General features: G+C 37.1%; 1 protein-coding gene across 3 annotated transcripts in view; it reads right to left on the bottom strand.

Moving 5' to 3' along the window:
- Positions 1-14,363, bottom strand: part of FOXJ2 (forkhead box J2) — a 34,877-nt gene extending 20,514 nt beyond the window's left edge. The window contains exon 1 of one of the 3 annotated variants that reach the window (XM_073684833.1): positions 14,142-14,363. Coding sequence is in view for 1 of the 3 variants with exons in the window: in XM_073684832.1 (XP_073540933.1) it covers positions 14,034-14,086 (53 nt within the window). In the remaining 2 variants the exon portion in view is untranslated. The other 2 variants (XM_073684832.1, XM_073684834.1) reach the window with 2 other exon arrangements.
- Positions 14,364-17,191: the final 2,828 nt, after the last annotated feature.

Genomic DNA, 17,191 nt, shown 5'->3' with positions numbered 1-17,191 from the left:
AATACTGCTCCCTATGTACAAGAATATAACTACTATAATACTGCTCCTATGTACAAGAATATAACTACTATAATACTGCCTCTACGTACTAGAATATAACTACTATAATACTGCTCCTATGTACAAGAATATAAATACTATAATACTGCTCCTATGTACAAGAAAATAACTACTATAATACTGCAACTATGTACAAGAATATAACTACTATAATACTGCCCCCTATGTACGAGAATATAACTGCTATAATACTGCCCCCTATGTACAAGAATATAACTGCTATAATACTGCCCCCTATGTACAATAATATAACTACTATAATACTGCTCATATGTACAAGAATATAACTACTATAATACTGCTCCCTATGTACAAGAATATAACTACAATAATACTGCTCATATGTACAAGAATATAACTACTATAATACTGCCCCTATGTACAAGAATATAACTACTATAATACTGCTCATATGTACAAGAATATAACTACTATAATACTGCCCCTATGTACAAGAATATAACTACTATAATACTGCCCCCTATGTACAAGAATATAACTACTATAATACTGCCCCTATGTACAAGAATATAACTACTATAATACTGCCCCCTATGTACAAGAATATAACTACTATAATACTGCCCCCTATGTACAAGAATATAACTACTATAATACTGCCCCTATGTACAAGAATATAACTACTATAATACTGCCCCCTATGTACAAGAATATAACTACTATAATACTGCCCCCTATATACTAGAATATAACTACTATAATACTGTCCCTATGTACAAGAATATAACTACTATAATACTGCCCCCTATGTACAATAATATAACTACTATAATACTGCTCATATGTACAAGAATATACCTACTATAATACTGCCCCTATGTACAAGAATATAACTACTATAATACTGCCCCCTATGTACAAGAAAATAACTACAATAATACTGCCCCTATGTACAAGAATATAACTACAATAATACTGCCCCTATGTACAAGAATATAACTACTATAATACTGCCCCTATGTACAAGAATATAACTACTATAATACTGCCCCTATGTACAAGAATATAACTACTATAATACTGCCCCTATGTACAAGAATATAACTACTATAATACTGCCCCTATGTACAAGAATATAACTACTATAATACTGCCCCTATGTACAAGAATATAACTACTATAATACTGCCCCTATGTACAACAATATATCTTCTATAATACTGCCCCTATGTACAAGAATATAACTACTATAATACTGCCCCTATGTACAAGAATATAACTACTATAATACTGCCCCTATGTACAAGAATATAACTACTATAATACTGCCCCTATGTACAAGAATATAACTACTATAATACTGCCCCTGTGTACAAGAATATAACTACTATAATACTGCTCCTATGTACAAGAATATAACTACTATAATACTTCCCCTATGTACAAGAATATATCTACTATAATACTGCCCCTATGTACAAGAATATAACTACTATAATACTGCCCCTATGTACAAGAATATAACTACTATAATACTGCCCCTATGTACAAGAATATAACTACTATAATACTGCCCCTGTGTACAAGAATATAACTACTATAATACTGCTCCTATGTACAAGAATATAACTACTATAATACTGCCCCTATGTACAAGAATATAACTACTATAATACTGCCCCTGTGTACAAGAATATAACTACTATAATACTGCCCCTATGTACAGGAATATAATCACTATAATACTGCCCCCTTTCTACAAGAATATAACTACTATAATACTGCCCCCTATGTACAAGAATATACCTATTATAATACTGCTCCTATGTACAAGAATATACCTACTATAATACTGCCCCTATGTACAAGAATAGAACTGCAATAATACTGTATGTACAAGAATATAACTACTATAATACTGCCCCTATGTACAAGAATATAACTACTATAACACTGCTCCTATGTACAAGAATATAACTACTATAATACTGCCCCTATGTACAAGAATATAACTACTATAATACTGCCCCCTATGTACAGGAATATAATCACTATAATACTGCCCCCTATGTACAAGAATATAACTACTATAATACTGCCCCTATGTGCAAGAATATAACTACTATAATACTGCTCCTATGTACAAGAATATAACTACTATAATACTGCTCCTATGTACAAGAATATAACTACTATAATACTGCCCCCTATGTACAAGAATATTACTACTATAATACTGCTCCTATGTACAAGAATGTAACTACTATAATATTGCCCCTGTGTACAAGAATATAACTACTATAATACTGCCCCAATATACAAGAATATACGTACTATAATACTGCCCCAATATACAAGAATATAACTACTATAATACTGCCCCTATGTACAAGAATATAACTACTATAATACTGCCCCCTATGTACAAGAATATAACTACTATAATACTGCCCCTGTGTACAAGAATATAACTATTATAATACTGCTCCTATGTACAAGAATATAACTATCATAATACTGCCCCTATGTACAAGAATAAAACTACTATAATACTGCCCCTATGTACAAGAATATAACTATTATAATACTGCCCCTATGTACAAGAATATAACTACTATAATACTGCTCCTATATACAAGAATATAACTACTATAATACTGCTCCTATGTACAAGAATATAACTACTATAATACTGCCCGTATGTACAAGAATATAACTACTGTAATACTGCTCCTATATACATGAATACAACTACTATAATACTGCTCCTATATACAAGAATATAACTACTATAATACTACCCGCTATGTACAAGAATATAACTACTATAATACTGCCCCTATGTACAAGAATATAACTACTATAATACTGCCCCTATGTACAAGAATATAACTACTATAATACTGCCCCTATGTACAAGAATATAACTACTATAATACTGCTCCTATGTACAAGAATATAACTATTATAATACTGCCCCTATGTACAAGAATATAACTACTATAATACTGCTCCTATATACAAGAATATAACTACTGTAATACTGCTCCTATGTACAAGAATATAACTACTATAATACTGCCCGTATGTACAAGAATATAACTACTATAATACTGCTCCTATATACATGAATACAACTACTATAATACTGCTCCTATATACAAGAATATAACTACTATAATACTACCCGCTATGTACAAGAATATAACTACTATAATACTGCTCCTATGTACAAGAATATAACTACTATAATACTGCCCCTATGTACAAGAATATAACTACTATAATACTGCTCCTATATACATGAATACAACTACTATAATACTGCTCCTATATACAAGAATATAACTACTATAATACTACCCGCTATGTACAAGAATATAACTACTATAATACTGCCCCTATGTACAAGAATATAACTACTATAATACTGCCCCTATGTACAAGAATATAACTACTATAATACTGCTCCTATGTACAAGAATATAACTGCTATAATACTGCTCATATGTACAAGAATATAACTACTATAATACTGCCCCCTATGTACAAGAATATAACTACTATAATACTGCTCCTATGTACAAGAATATAACTACTATAATACTGCTCCTATGTACAAGAATATAACTACTATAATACTGCCCCTATGTACAAGAATATAACTACTATAATACTGCTCCTATGAATATAAATATTATAATACTGCCCCCTATGTACAAGAATATAACTACTATAATACTGCCCCTATGTACAAGAATATAACTACTATAATACTGCCCCTATGTACAAGAATATAACAACTATAATACTGCCTTCTATGTACAAGAATATAACTACTATAATACTGCTCCTATGTACAAGAATATAACTACTATAATACTGCTCCTATGTACAAGAATATAACTACTATAATACTGCTCCTATGTACAAGAATATAACTACTATAATACAGCCCCCTATGTACAAGAATATAACTACTATAATACTGCTCCTATGTACAAGAATATAACTACTATAATACTGCCCCTATGTACAAGAATATAACTACTATAATACTGCTCCTATGTACATGAATATAACTACTATAATACTGCCCCTATGTACAAGAATATAACAACTATAATACTGCCTCCTATGTACAAGAATATAACTACTATAATACTGCTCCTATGTACAAGAATATAACTACTATAATACTGCTCCTATGTACAAGAATATAACTACTATAATACTGCTCCTATGTACAAGAATATAACTACTATAATACTGCTCCTATGTACAAGAATATAACTACTATAATACTGCTCCTATGTACAAGAATATAACTACTATAATACTGCTCCTATGTACAGGAATATAACTACTATAATACTGCCCATATGTACAAGAATATAACTACTATAATACTGCCTCCTATGTACAAGAATATAACTACTATAATACTGCCCCTATGTACAAGAATATAACTACTATAATACTGCTCCATTGTACAAGAATATAACTGCTATAATACTGCTCATATGTACAAGAATATAACTACTATAATACTGCCCCCTATGTACAAGAATATAACTACTATAATACTGCTCCTTTGTACAAGAATATAACTACTATAATACTGCTCCTATGTACAAGAATATAACTACTATAATACTGCCCCTATGTACAAGAATATAACTACTATAATACTGCTCCTATGTACATGAATATAAATATTATAATACTGCCCCCTATGTACAAGAATATAACTACTATAATACTGCCCCTATGTACAAGAATATAACTACTATAATAATGCCCCTATGTACAAGAATATAACAACTATAATACTGCCTCCTATGTACAAGAATATAACTACTATAATACTGCTCCTATGTACAAGAATATAACTACTATAATACTGCCCCTATGTACAAGAATATAACTACTATAATACTGCCCCTATGTACAAGAATATAACTACTATAATACTGCCCCTATGTACAAGAATATAACTACTATAATACTGCTCCTATGTACAAGAATATAACTACTATAATACTGCCCCTATGTACAAGAATATAAATACTATAATACTGCCCCTATGTACAAGAATATAACTATTATAATACTGCCCCTATGTACAAGAATATAACTACTATGATGCTGCCCCTATGTACAAGAATATAACTACTATAATACTGCCCCTATGTACAAGAATATAACTACTATAATACTGCCCCTATGTACTAGAATATAACTAGTATAATACTGCTCCTATATACAAGAATATAACTACTATAATACTGCTCCTATGTACAAGAATATAACTACTATAATACTGCCCGTATGTACAAGAATATAACTACTATAATACTGCTCCTATATACATGAATACAACTACTATAATACTGCTCCTATATACAAGAATATAACTACTATAATACTACCCGCTATGTACAAGAATATAACTACTATAATACTGCCCCTATGTACAAGAATATAACTACTGTAATACTGTCCCTATGTACAAGAATATAACTACTATAATACTGCTCCTATGTACAAGAATATAACTGCTATAATACTGCTCATATGTACAAGAATATAACTACTATAATACTGCCCCCTATGTACAAGAATATAACTACTATAATACTGCTCCTATGTACAAGAATATAACTACTATAATACTGCTCCTATGTACAAGAATATAACTACTATAATACTGCCCCTATGTACAAGAATATAACTACTATAATACTGCTCCTATGAATATAAATATTATAATACTGCCCCCTATGTACAAGAATATAACTACTATAATACTGCCCCTATGTACAAGAATATAACTACTATAATACTGCCCCTATGTACAAGAATATAACAACTATAATACTGCCTTCTATGTACAAGAATATAACTACTATAATACTGCTCCTATGTACAAGAATATAACTACTATAATACTGCTCCTATGTACAAGAATATAACTACTATAATACTGCTCCTATGTACAAGAATATAACTACTATAATACAGCCCCCTATGTACAAGAATATAACTACTATAATACTGCTCCTATGTACAAGAATATAACTACTATAATACTGCCCCTATGTACAAGAATATAACTACTATAATACTGCTCCTATGTACATGAATATAACTACTATAATACTGCCCCTATGTACAAGAATATAACAACTATAATACTGCCTCCTATGTACAAGAATATAACTACTATAATACTGCTCCTATGTACAAGAATATAACTACTATAATACTGCTCCTATGTACAAGAATATAACTACTATAATACTGCTCCTATGTACAAGAATATAACTACTATAATACTGCTCCTATGTACAAGAATATAACTACTATAATACTGCTCCTATGTACAAGAATATAACTACTATAATACTGCTCCTATGTACAGGAATATAACTACTATAATACTGCCCATATGTACAAGAATATAACTACTATAATACTGCCTCCTATGTACAAGAATATAACTACTATAATACTGCCCCTATGTACAAGAATATAACTACTATAATACTGCTCCATTGTACAAGAATATAACTGCTATAATACTGCTCATATGTACAAGAATATAACTACTATAATACTGCCCCCTATGTACAAGAATATAACTACTATAATACTGCTCCTATGTACAAGAATATAACTACTATAATACTGCTCCTATGTACAAGAATATAACTACTATAATACTGCCCCTATGTACAAGAATATAACTACTATAATACTGCTCCTATGTACATGAATATAAATATTATAATACTGCCCCCTATGTACAAGAATATAACTACTATAATACTGCCCCTATGTACAAGAATATAACTACTATAATAATGCCCCTATGTACAAGAATATAACAACTATAATACTGCCTCCTATGTACAAGAATATAACTACTATAATACTGCTCCTATGTACAAGAATATAACTACTATAATACTGCTCCTATGTACAAGAATATAACTACTATAATACTGCTCCTATGTACAAGAATATAACTACTATAATACAGCCCCCTATGTACAAGAATATAACTACTATAATACTGCCCCCTATGTACAAGAATATAACTACTATAATACTGCTCCTATGTACAAGAATATAACTACTATAATACTGCCCCTATGTACAAGAATATAACTACTATAATACTGCTCCTATGTACATGAATATAACTACTATAATACTGCCCCTATGTACAAGAATATAACAACTATAATACTGCCTCCTATGTACAAAAATATAACTACTATAATACTGCTCCTATGTACAAGAATATAACTACTATAATACTGCTCCTATGTACAAGAATATAACTACTATAATACTGCTCCTATGTACAAGAATATAACTACTATAATACTGCTCCTATGTACAAGAATATAACTACTATAATACTGCTCCTATGTACAAGAATATAACTACTATAATACTGCTCCTATGTACATGAATATAAATATTATAATACTGCCCCCTATGTACAAGAATATAACTACTATAATACTGCCCCTATGTACAAGAATATAACTACTATAATACTGCCCCTATGTACAAGAATATAACAACTATAATACTGCCTCCTATGTACAAGAATATAACTACTATAATACTGCTCCTATGTACAAGAATATAACTACTATAATACTGCTCCTATGTACAAGAATATAACTACTATAATACTGCTCCTATGTACAAGAATATAACTACTATAATACAGCCCCCTATGTACAAGAATATAACTACTATAATACTGCTCCTATGTACAAGAATATAACTACTATAATACTGCTCTTATGTACAAGAATATAACTACTATAATACTGCTCCTATGTACATGAATATAACTACTATAATACTGCCCCTATGTACAAGAATATAACAACTATAATACTGCCTCCTATGTACAAGAATATAACTACTATAATACTGCTCCTATGTACAAGAATATAACTACTATAATACTGCTCCTATGTACAAGAATATAACTACTATAATACTGCTCCTATGTACAAGAATATAACTACTATAATACTGCTCCTATGTACAAGAATATAACTACTATAATACTGCTCCTATGTACAAGAATATAACTACTATAATACTGCTCCTATGTACAGGAATATAACTACTATAATACTGCCCATATGTACAAGAATATAACTACTATAATACTGCCTCCTATGTACAAGAATATAACTACTATAATACTGCCCCTATGTACAAGAATATAACTACTATAATACTGCTCCATTGTACAAGAATATAACTGCTATAATACTGCTCATATGTACAAGAATATAACTACTATAATACTGCCCCCTATGTACAAGAATATAACTACTATAATACTGCTCCTATGTACAAGAATATAACTACTATAATACTGCTCCTATGTACAAGAATATAACTACTATAATACTGCCCCTATGTACAAGAATATAACTACTATAATACTGCTCCTATGTACATGAATATAAATATTATAATACTGCCCCCTATGTACAAGAATATAACTACTATAATACTGCCCCTATGTACAAGAATATAACTACTATAATAATGCCCCTATGTACAAGAATATAACAACTATAATACTGCCTCCTATGTACAAGAATATAACTACTATAATACTGCTCCTATGTACAAGAATATAACTACTATAATACTGCTCCTATGTACAAGAATATAACTACTATAATACTGCTCCTATGTACAAGAATATAACTACTATAATACAGCCCCCTATGTACAAGAATATAACTACTATAATACTGCCCCCTATGTACAAGAATATAACTACTATAATACTGCTCCTATGTACATGAATATAACTACTATAATACTGCCCCTATGTACAAGAATATAACTACTATAATACTGCTCCTATGTACATGAATATAACTACTATAATACTGCCCCTATGTACAAGAATATAACAACTATAATACTGCCTCCTATGTACAAGAATATAACTACTATAATACTGCTCCTATGTACAAGAATATAACTACTATAATACTGCTCCTATGTACAAGAATATAACTACTATAATACTGCTCCTATGTACAAGAATATAACTACTATAATACTGCTCCTATGTACAAGAATATAACTACTATAATACTGCTCCTATGTACAAGAATATAACTACTATAATACTGCTCCTATGTACAAGAATATAACTACTATAATACTGCTCCTATGTACATGAATATAAATATTATAATACTGCCCCCTATGTACAAGAATATAACTACTATAATACTGCCCCTATGTACAAGAATATAACTACTATAATAATGCCCCTATGTACAAGAATATAACAACTATAATACTGCCTCCTATGTACAAGAATATAACTACTATAATACTGCTCCTATGTACAAGAATATAACTACTATAATACTGCTCCTATGTACAAGAATATAACTACTATAATACTGCTCCTATGTACAAGAATATAACTACTATAATACTGCTCCTATGTACAAGAATATAACTACTATAATACAGCCCCCTATGTACAAGAATATAACTACTATAATACTGCCCCCTATGTACAAGAATATAACTACTATAATACTGCTCCTATGTACAAGAATATAACTACTATAATACTGCCCCTATGTACAAGAATATAACTACTATAATACTGCTCCTATGTACATGAATATAACTACTATAATACTGCCCGTATGTACAAGAATATAACTACTATAATACTGCTCCTATATACAAGAATATAACTACTATAATACTGCTCCTATGTACAAGAATATAACTACTATAATACTGCTCCTATGTACAAGAATATAACTACTATAATACTGCTCCTATGTACATGAATATAACTACTATAATACTGCCCCTATGTACAAGAATATAACAACTATAATACTGCCTCCTATGTACAAGAATATAACTACTATAATACTGCTCCTATGTACAAGAATATAACTACTATAATACTGCCCCTATGTACAAGAATATAACAACTATAATACTGCCTCCTATGTACAAGAATATAACTACTATAATACTGCCCCCTATGTACAAGAATATAACTACTATAATACTGCTCCTATGTACAAGAATATAACTACTATAATACTGTCCCTATGTACAAGAATATAACTACTATAATACTGCCCCCTATGTACAAGAATATAACTACTATGATACAATTTTTTGTGTTTTTTTTCAATGTTTTTGGTGTAGATTTGAAACAATTTGTTATGTTTTTTTTTTAATTGCAGTAATGCTCTGATTCTGCATTTAAAATGCAACTGCAGTTTTTATGAGTTATTTCAGGCTTCTTGTAGAAATCTATATAAAAAAATATACTAAAAATGCACAGAGCAACAGCACCTTTAGACGCCAGGCGCAGACGTTTTGCTTGGATTTTTAAACCCAACAGATTTTCTGCATAAAAAAAGCTACAGAAGAACGCAGTGTTTATGGTACGTGTGAACACAGCCAAACAGTTCAAGCAAAGTGGATGTGATTTCATGAAAATTCCTGCTGCTGTGCATTTAATGATGCTGCTCAGCGATCAGTTTTTTGCTGCATTTATTCATTATAAACTTTTATAAGGAGCCAGCAAAAAAACTCATCTACAAAACACAGTTGCGTTGTTATGTGCAGAATGCATTTCTGCTCTAAAAAAATGCATTAAAAACCTTCTTCAAATCCTCACCAAATACTTAGCAAAAATACGAAAATCGGAGCGGATTGTTATTGCATATCTTGGTGCGGACACCTGCAGAAAAAAAAACCAAGGGAAAAGAAGCAGCATTTTTGCACTGGTATATGAGTTCTAATAATTGACTTGATGGTAAAAGGTGGAGAATCCCTCTAAACTATCATTACATTATTTTCACAAACCCTAAAAAATAGCGGCCGGTCGAAAAGTCACCAGACTACCAACACCTATAGGAAGAGGCCGATAAGCCAAATACCGGGGGTAACAGTTTAAAGAAGAAGAATGAACACAGAGTAAATACAACGTCTCGTCCAGTCTCTGCCTGTTGGTCACTATGAAGGTGTTAGCTGTGAATGCTACATTGTATCTGTGCAGTCACATTGTATCTGTGCAGTCACTTTGTATCTGTGCAGTCACATTGTATCTGTGCAGTCACTTTGTATCTGTGCAGTCACTTTGTATCTGTGCAGTCACATTGTATCTGTGCAGTCACTTTGTATCTGTGCAGTCACATTGTATCTGTGCAGTCACATTGTATCTGTGCAGTCACTTTGTATCTGTGCAGTCACATTGTATCTGTGCAGTCACTTTGTATCTGTGCAGTCACATTGTATCTGTGCAGTCACTTTGTATCTGTGCAGTCACATTGTATCTGTGCAGTCACATTGTATCTGTGCAGTCACTTTGTATCTGTGCAGTCACATTGTATCTGTGCAGTCACATTGTATCTGTGCAGTCACTTTGTATCTGTGCAGTCACATTGTATCTGTGCAGTCACATTGTATCTGTGCAGTCACATTGTATCTGTGCAGTCACATTGTATCTGTGCAGTCACTTTGTATCTGTGCAGTCACATTGTATCTGTGCAGTCACTTTGTATCTGTGCAGTCACATTGTATCTGTGCAGTCACTTTGTATCTGTGCAGTCACTTTGTATCTGTGCAGTCACATTGTATCTGTGCAGTCACTTTGTATCTGTGCAGTCACTTTGTATCTGTGCAGTCACATTGTATCCAGGCGTCCGTCTGTAGCTACACGTCTGTGTCTTCTTACATTGTAGCTATGTGTCTGTCTTTGTGTTGTCACATTGTATCTGTCCGTCTGTGTGTAGTCACACGCTATGCTCGTGGTCTGTCCGTCTGTGCGTAGTCACACGCTATGTTCGTGGTCTGTCCGTCTGTGTGTAGTCACACGCTATGTTCGTGGTCTGTCCGTCTGTGCGTAGTCACACGCTATGCTCGTGGTCTGTCCGTCTGTGCGTAGTCACACGCTATGCTCGTGGTCTGTCCGTCTGTGCGTAGTCACACGCTATGCTCTTGGTCTGTCCGTCTGTGTGTAGTCACACGCTATTCTCGTGGTCTGTCCGTCTGTGTGTAGTCACACGCTATGCTCGTGGTCTGTCCGTCTGTGCGTAGTCACACGCTATGCTCGTGGTCTGTCCGTCTGTGCGTAGTCACACGCTATGTTCGTGGTCTGTCCGTCTGTGCGTAGTCACACGCTATGTTCGTGGTCTGTCCGTCTGTGCGTAGTCACACGCTATGCTCGTGGTCTGTCCGTCTGTGCGTAGTCACACGCTATGCTCGTGGTCTGTCCGTCTGTGCGTAGTCACACGCTATGCTCGTGGTCTGTCCGTCTGTGCGTAGTCACACGCTATGCTCGTGGTCTGTCCGTCTGTGTGTAGTCACACGCTATGCTCGTGGTCTGTCCGTCTGTGTGTAGTCACACGCTATGCTCGTGGTCTGTCCGTCTGTGCGTAGTCACACGCTATGCTCGTGGTCTGTCCGTCTGTGTGTAGTCACACGCTATGCTCGTGGTCTGTCCGTCTGTAGGATATTATCACATTGTCTCTGGCGTCTTTCAGTGTGTTGTCACATTGTATCTTAGATGTCTGTTCCTCTCTGTTGTCCATTTTTTGGATTTTTTCTCTGTCTGCCTCCATCATCCTGTGATTGCTGCTTTGTTCTGTCTTCTCTATAACACCAGCGCTGCCTGCAGTGTCCCCCGCACAACACCCACCAGCTTTTCGGTACCTGATTGCCTTCTTACCTGCCTTGTCCTGTCCTACCAGAATTTGCTTACCCACTGAACTGACCCAACAATTGCTTACCTGTCTTTGCTGTATAACCAGTGTTTGCTTGGCTTTTGTCCTCGCCATCCCAGCACTTCCTTGCTTACCTTCCTCATATTGCTGACATTTGCCCTCCTGCCCCCTTCACTTGCTGACCCTACATTACCAGCACCCGCTTACCTTTCGATCCTGCTACAAACAACACGTTTTTACCTATTTTAGTAAACCAGTAACGGTCTACCCAACTACACTACCTACCGGCAACAACCTGCATGTCTTCCATGGTTCACCAGCAATTACCCGCCAGAACCGCTTTACCAGCTCCTGCTCATCTCTTGCATTCCCACCTTCTGTTCCTCTGCCTCCCTCATATTATTTACACTTGCTGCCCCACTATACTTGCCTGCCCTTTATACCCAGCTCTTGCCCTCATGCCTTCCCTACATGATCATCCCTTGCCAGCCTTTCCTACCTTTCCACTACTCGCCAACTCACCCCTCTAATACATGCAACCACTGTCCTACATGATTAGCCCTTGCCGACCTTTCCCACCTTTCCATTACCTGCCTTCTCGTCCCCCTAATACATGAAACCACTGTCCTACATTATCAACCCTTGCCGGCTTTTCCCACCTTCCCACTACTCGCCAACTCGCCCCTCTAATGCATGCCACCACTGTCCTACATGAACAGCCCTCCCTGGCGTTTCCCACCTTGCCACTATCCGCCAACTCTCCCCTCTTATACATGCAACCGCTCCCCTGCTTTTCCCCCTACACCCGCAATTGCTTATTTGCCTACCCCACATTATCCGCACCCACTCGTCCACTTCACAAGCATCACATTATCAGTCTCGCCCACACATTTCAATGTCATCTATGCCCACCCCTACCTTCGCCCGATTTCCAGGTCTACCCCTTTGTCTGGCAATCTCGCTGCCTGTCGTCAGCCCCTATACGCCTGCTCCATAGTCTCATTGTCTGCCAGTGGCAGGCACACTGTCAGTGCCCACCAGTCTTCTTGTGCTAGGCAGTATACGTCTGCTCGCCTCCGTCTCTACAGCCTGCCTGTTTAGCTGTCACTGGCAGGCACATCAGCTGCCCCTCGTCACTCATCCGTCTACCTGTAGTGCTATTTGTTGGCTGTCACTGAGTGCTGTCACAGGCAGGCGTGTGTGCTTGGAGCTGTCACTGTGCAGCGTGTACCTGACCTGGCGTGCTGACATATGTCCGTGTGTCTATAATTATCCGCATGTGAGCACATCTGTCTGTAGCTGTCACTTCTGTCTCTGCGTCTCTCGCCTTTGCTCCCTCCTCACCCTGGTTCCCCTCCTGTTGTCTCTGACACTTTGCGCCTCCTCTCTTGGTCTCTTCTTGGGGGGTCGCCCCCTCTCCTCTGCACAGGCTGGGGAGGGGGGAGAGGCAGATTTCTGATGGAGGGGGTGGGGGGATCCAGACAGATAGAGGAGGACTTTCTGCTTCCTGCAGGGTTGGGTTTTCTTCCGGGCCATAAGTCTGAAAAAGGAGGGGAGGACCAGAGAGACAGGGAAGGAGGGAGGAAGAGTGCGGGGAGGGCAGAGAGCAGGGAGGGGAGAGAGCAGGTAGAGAGCAGGGAGGGGAGAGAACAGGGGGAGAGCAGGCGGGGAGAAAGCAGGGAGGGGAGAGAACAGGTAGAGAGCAGGGAGGGGAGAGGACAGGGGGAGAGAACAGGGGGAGAGCAGGCGGGGAGAAAGCAGGGAGGGGAGAGAGCAGGTAGAGAGCAGGGAGGGGAGAGAGCAGGTAGAGAGCAGGGAGGGGAGAGAACAGGGGGAGAGCAGGCGGGGAGAAAGCAGGGAGGGGAGAGGACAGGGGGAGAGCAGGCAGGGAGAAAGCGGGGGGAGAAAGCAGGGAGGGGAGAGAGCAGGGAGGGGAGAGAACAGGGGGAGAGCGGTCAGGGAGAAAGCAGAGAGGGGAGAGAGCAAGGAGAAAGCAAAGTGCACAGGCAATCTGAGACCAGGCTTCTGCCTGCATGGTGGATGAAGACTGGGCCATAGGATGTAGCAGAGCTGGAATGGTTTATTTGTGGATAGTGATAACTCTGAGTACATATAATATAAGGCACAGAGCCTGCAGTCCCATGTAAAAAGCAGATAACACATTGTGATACAATAGGGGGTTGTGCCAAATGGCTAACCCAGCTTTACTACATATCAGATGCCACATCTAAAATGACAAATTCAGCTCCGCTGCATGTCAGATGTCATGCCGTACAATGGCAAACCCCAACATTGCAACAGCTTTCTATTGTCTGCAACATCGCGGCTACTGGCAAACTCGGCTCTGCTGCATCTGACAAACCGATAATTTGTTTCAAATTACAAACTTGGCTCAGCTGCTCCATAAATTGTGCTAAAAATGGTAAACTCAACTCAGCTGTTGTCATCTTGCCCCACGCAGAGCAGACTTCTCAACCAGCAGGGTGGCGTTCACGGCTCTCTCCGATGCAGCAGAGCTTGGATTGTAACTTGGAACAATTTTGGGGTTCATCAGATGCAGCAGAGATGAGTTTGTCATTTGTATGGCTTTTGTCATTTAGGACAATTTATAGTTCTTTCAGATACAGCAGAGCCGGGTTTTCCATATGGCACAATTTTATGATGCATTTGTCAGACGGAGCAAAGAGGAGTTTGTTATTTTGCACAATTTATGGGTTTGGGAGACGAGTTTGAAACTTAGAACAATTTGTGAGCAAGCTAGATGCAGCAGAGCTGAGATTGTAATTTCACATAATTTATGTGGTTGTCACATTCAGCAGAGCTGAGATTGTAATTTGGAGCAATTTGTGTGTATGTCAGATGAAGCAGAGATGAGTTTGTAATTTTTTGACACAATATACTGTTTTATTTTTCAGATGCAGTAGATCTGAGTTTGTATTGGGACAATTTATGGTTTTGTTAGCTGCTGCAGAATTGAGGTTGTGTAATTTTTTAATAACATAGGTTTGTCAGATGCAGCAGAGCTGAGTTTGCTGTTTGGAACAATTTATGGGATAGTCAGATGCAGCAGAGCTGAGTTTGTAGTTTGGAAGAATTTATTGTGTTTTTTTTTTTTTTATATAGTAGAGTTGAGTTAGTAAACTGGAAAATTGTATTGGTTAGTCAGATGCAGCAGAGTTGAGTTTGTCATTTGAGACCATTTTATAATGAGTTTGTCAGATGTTGCACTGCTGAGTTTCTCACGCAGCACAATTCATAGTGATTTTGTTATATAGTTCTAGTCATTGGAAATTTGTCAGATGTAGCAGAGCGGAGTTTGGTATTTTGAACAACGTATATTAGGATTGTCGAATGCAGCAGAGCTGACTCAGCCATTACTTTTAAATTGTTAGCGGAGCAGAGGCAGCAGAGCTTAGTTTGTGATTTGCAACAATTTATGGGTTTGTGAGCTGAGTTTGTCATTTGGTTATGTCATTGTTACAGTTAGCAATGCTAATAAGATTTATCAATTGCAACTTTTTAAAATGTTAGAAACTCTCTCCAGTTGGGGGGTGGGGATCAGACTGAAGCAACACCTGGCACAAAAGGTAAAGCCAAATCAGATCGATGGAGCAAAACTGATTTAATGTCGCCCTCGAGTGGCCACATATATGAATTACATAGCAAGATATGCAAATTGTCTCTTCAGAGGGAAAGAAGACTTGAACTCTAGTGACACCTACTGGAAATAGCAATCCTAAAAGATAATATTGACCCTTTTTTAAAGAGCCTTGTTACATGACTTGGGATAAAAGCCAAACCAGAATATTTGCAAACACATGTTTGAGGCCTCTGACTGGGGTCTAAGAGGTAATGTCTTGCCTTGTGGAGAGTGATATGCAGGTGTAAGGAGACCTATAGGCCATGCAATGCTCCTCTGGGAAGTTATGCAAATTGTGTTTTCAGAGAGGTAGAAGGCAGGAACTCTAGTACCTGTTACAAAACAAGAGAAACTGCAATGCCTGCCCCAAATGACACAGGTCATAAGCGCCGGCACTCTATGATGCTGCACGTGTCGCTGCTGCTCTCTGTGGCCCTGCACGTGTCGCTGCTGCTCTCTGTGGCCCTGCATGTGTAGTTGCTGCTCTCTGTGGCCCTGCACGTGTCGCTGCTGCTCTCTGTGGCCCTGCATGTGTAGTTGCTGCTCTCTGTGGCCCTGCATGTGTAGTTGCTGCTCTCTGTGGCCCTGCACGTGTCGCTGCTGCTCTCTGTGGTCCTGCACGTGTCGCTGCTGCTCTCTGTGGCCCTGCACGTGTCGCTGCTGCTCTCTGTGGCCCTGCATGTGTAGTTGCTGCTCTCTGTGGCCCTGCACGTGTCGCTGCTGCTCTCTGTGGCCCTGCACGTGTCGCTGCTGC

The sequence above is a fragment of the Phyllobates terribilis genome, unplaced genomic scaffold (assembly GCF_046119375.1).
Source record: "Phyllobates terribilis strain yellow unplaced genomic scaffold, ASM4611937v1 Scaffold_5__5_contigs__length_657084704, whole genome shotgun sequence".
NCBI lineage: Eukaryota > Metazoa > Chordata > Amphibia > Anura > Dendrobatidae > Phyllobates > Phyllobates terribilis.
The sequence above is the reverse complement of the archived record's forward strand: the minus strand, read 5'-3'. Positions and strand labels throughout refer to the sequence as shown.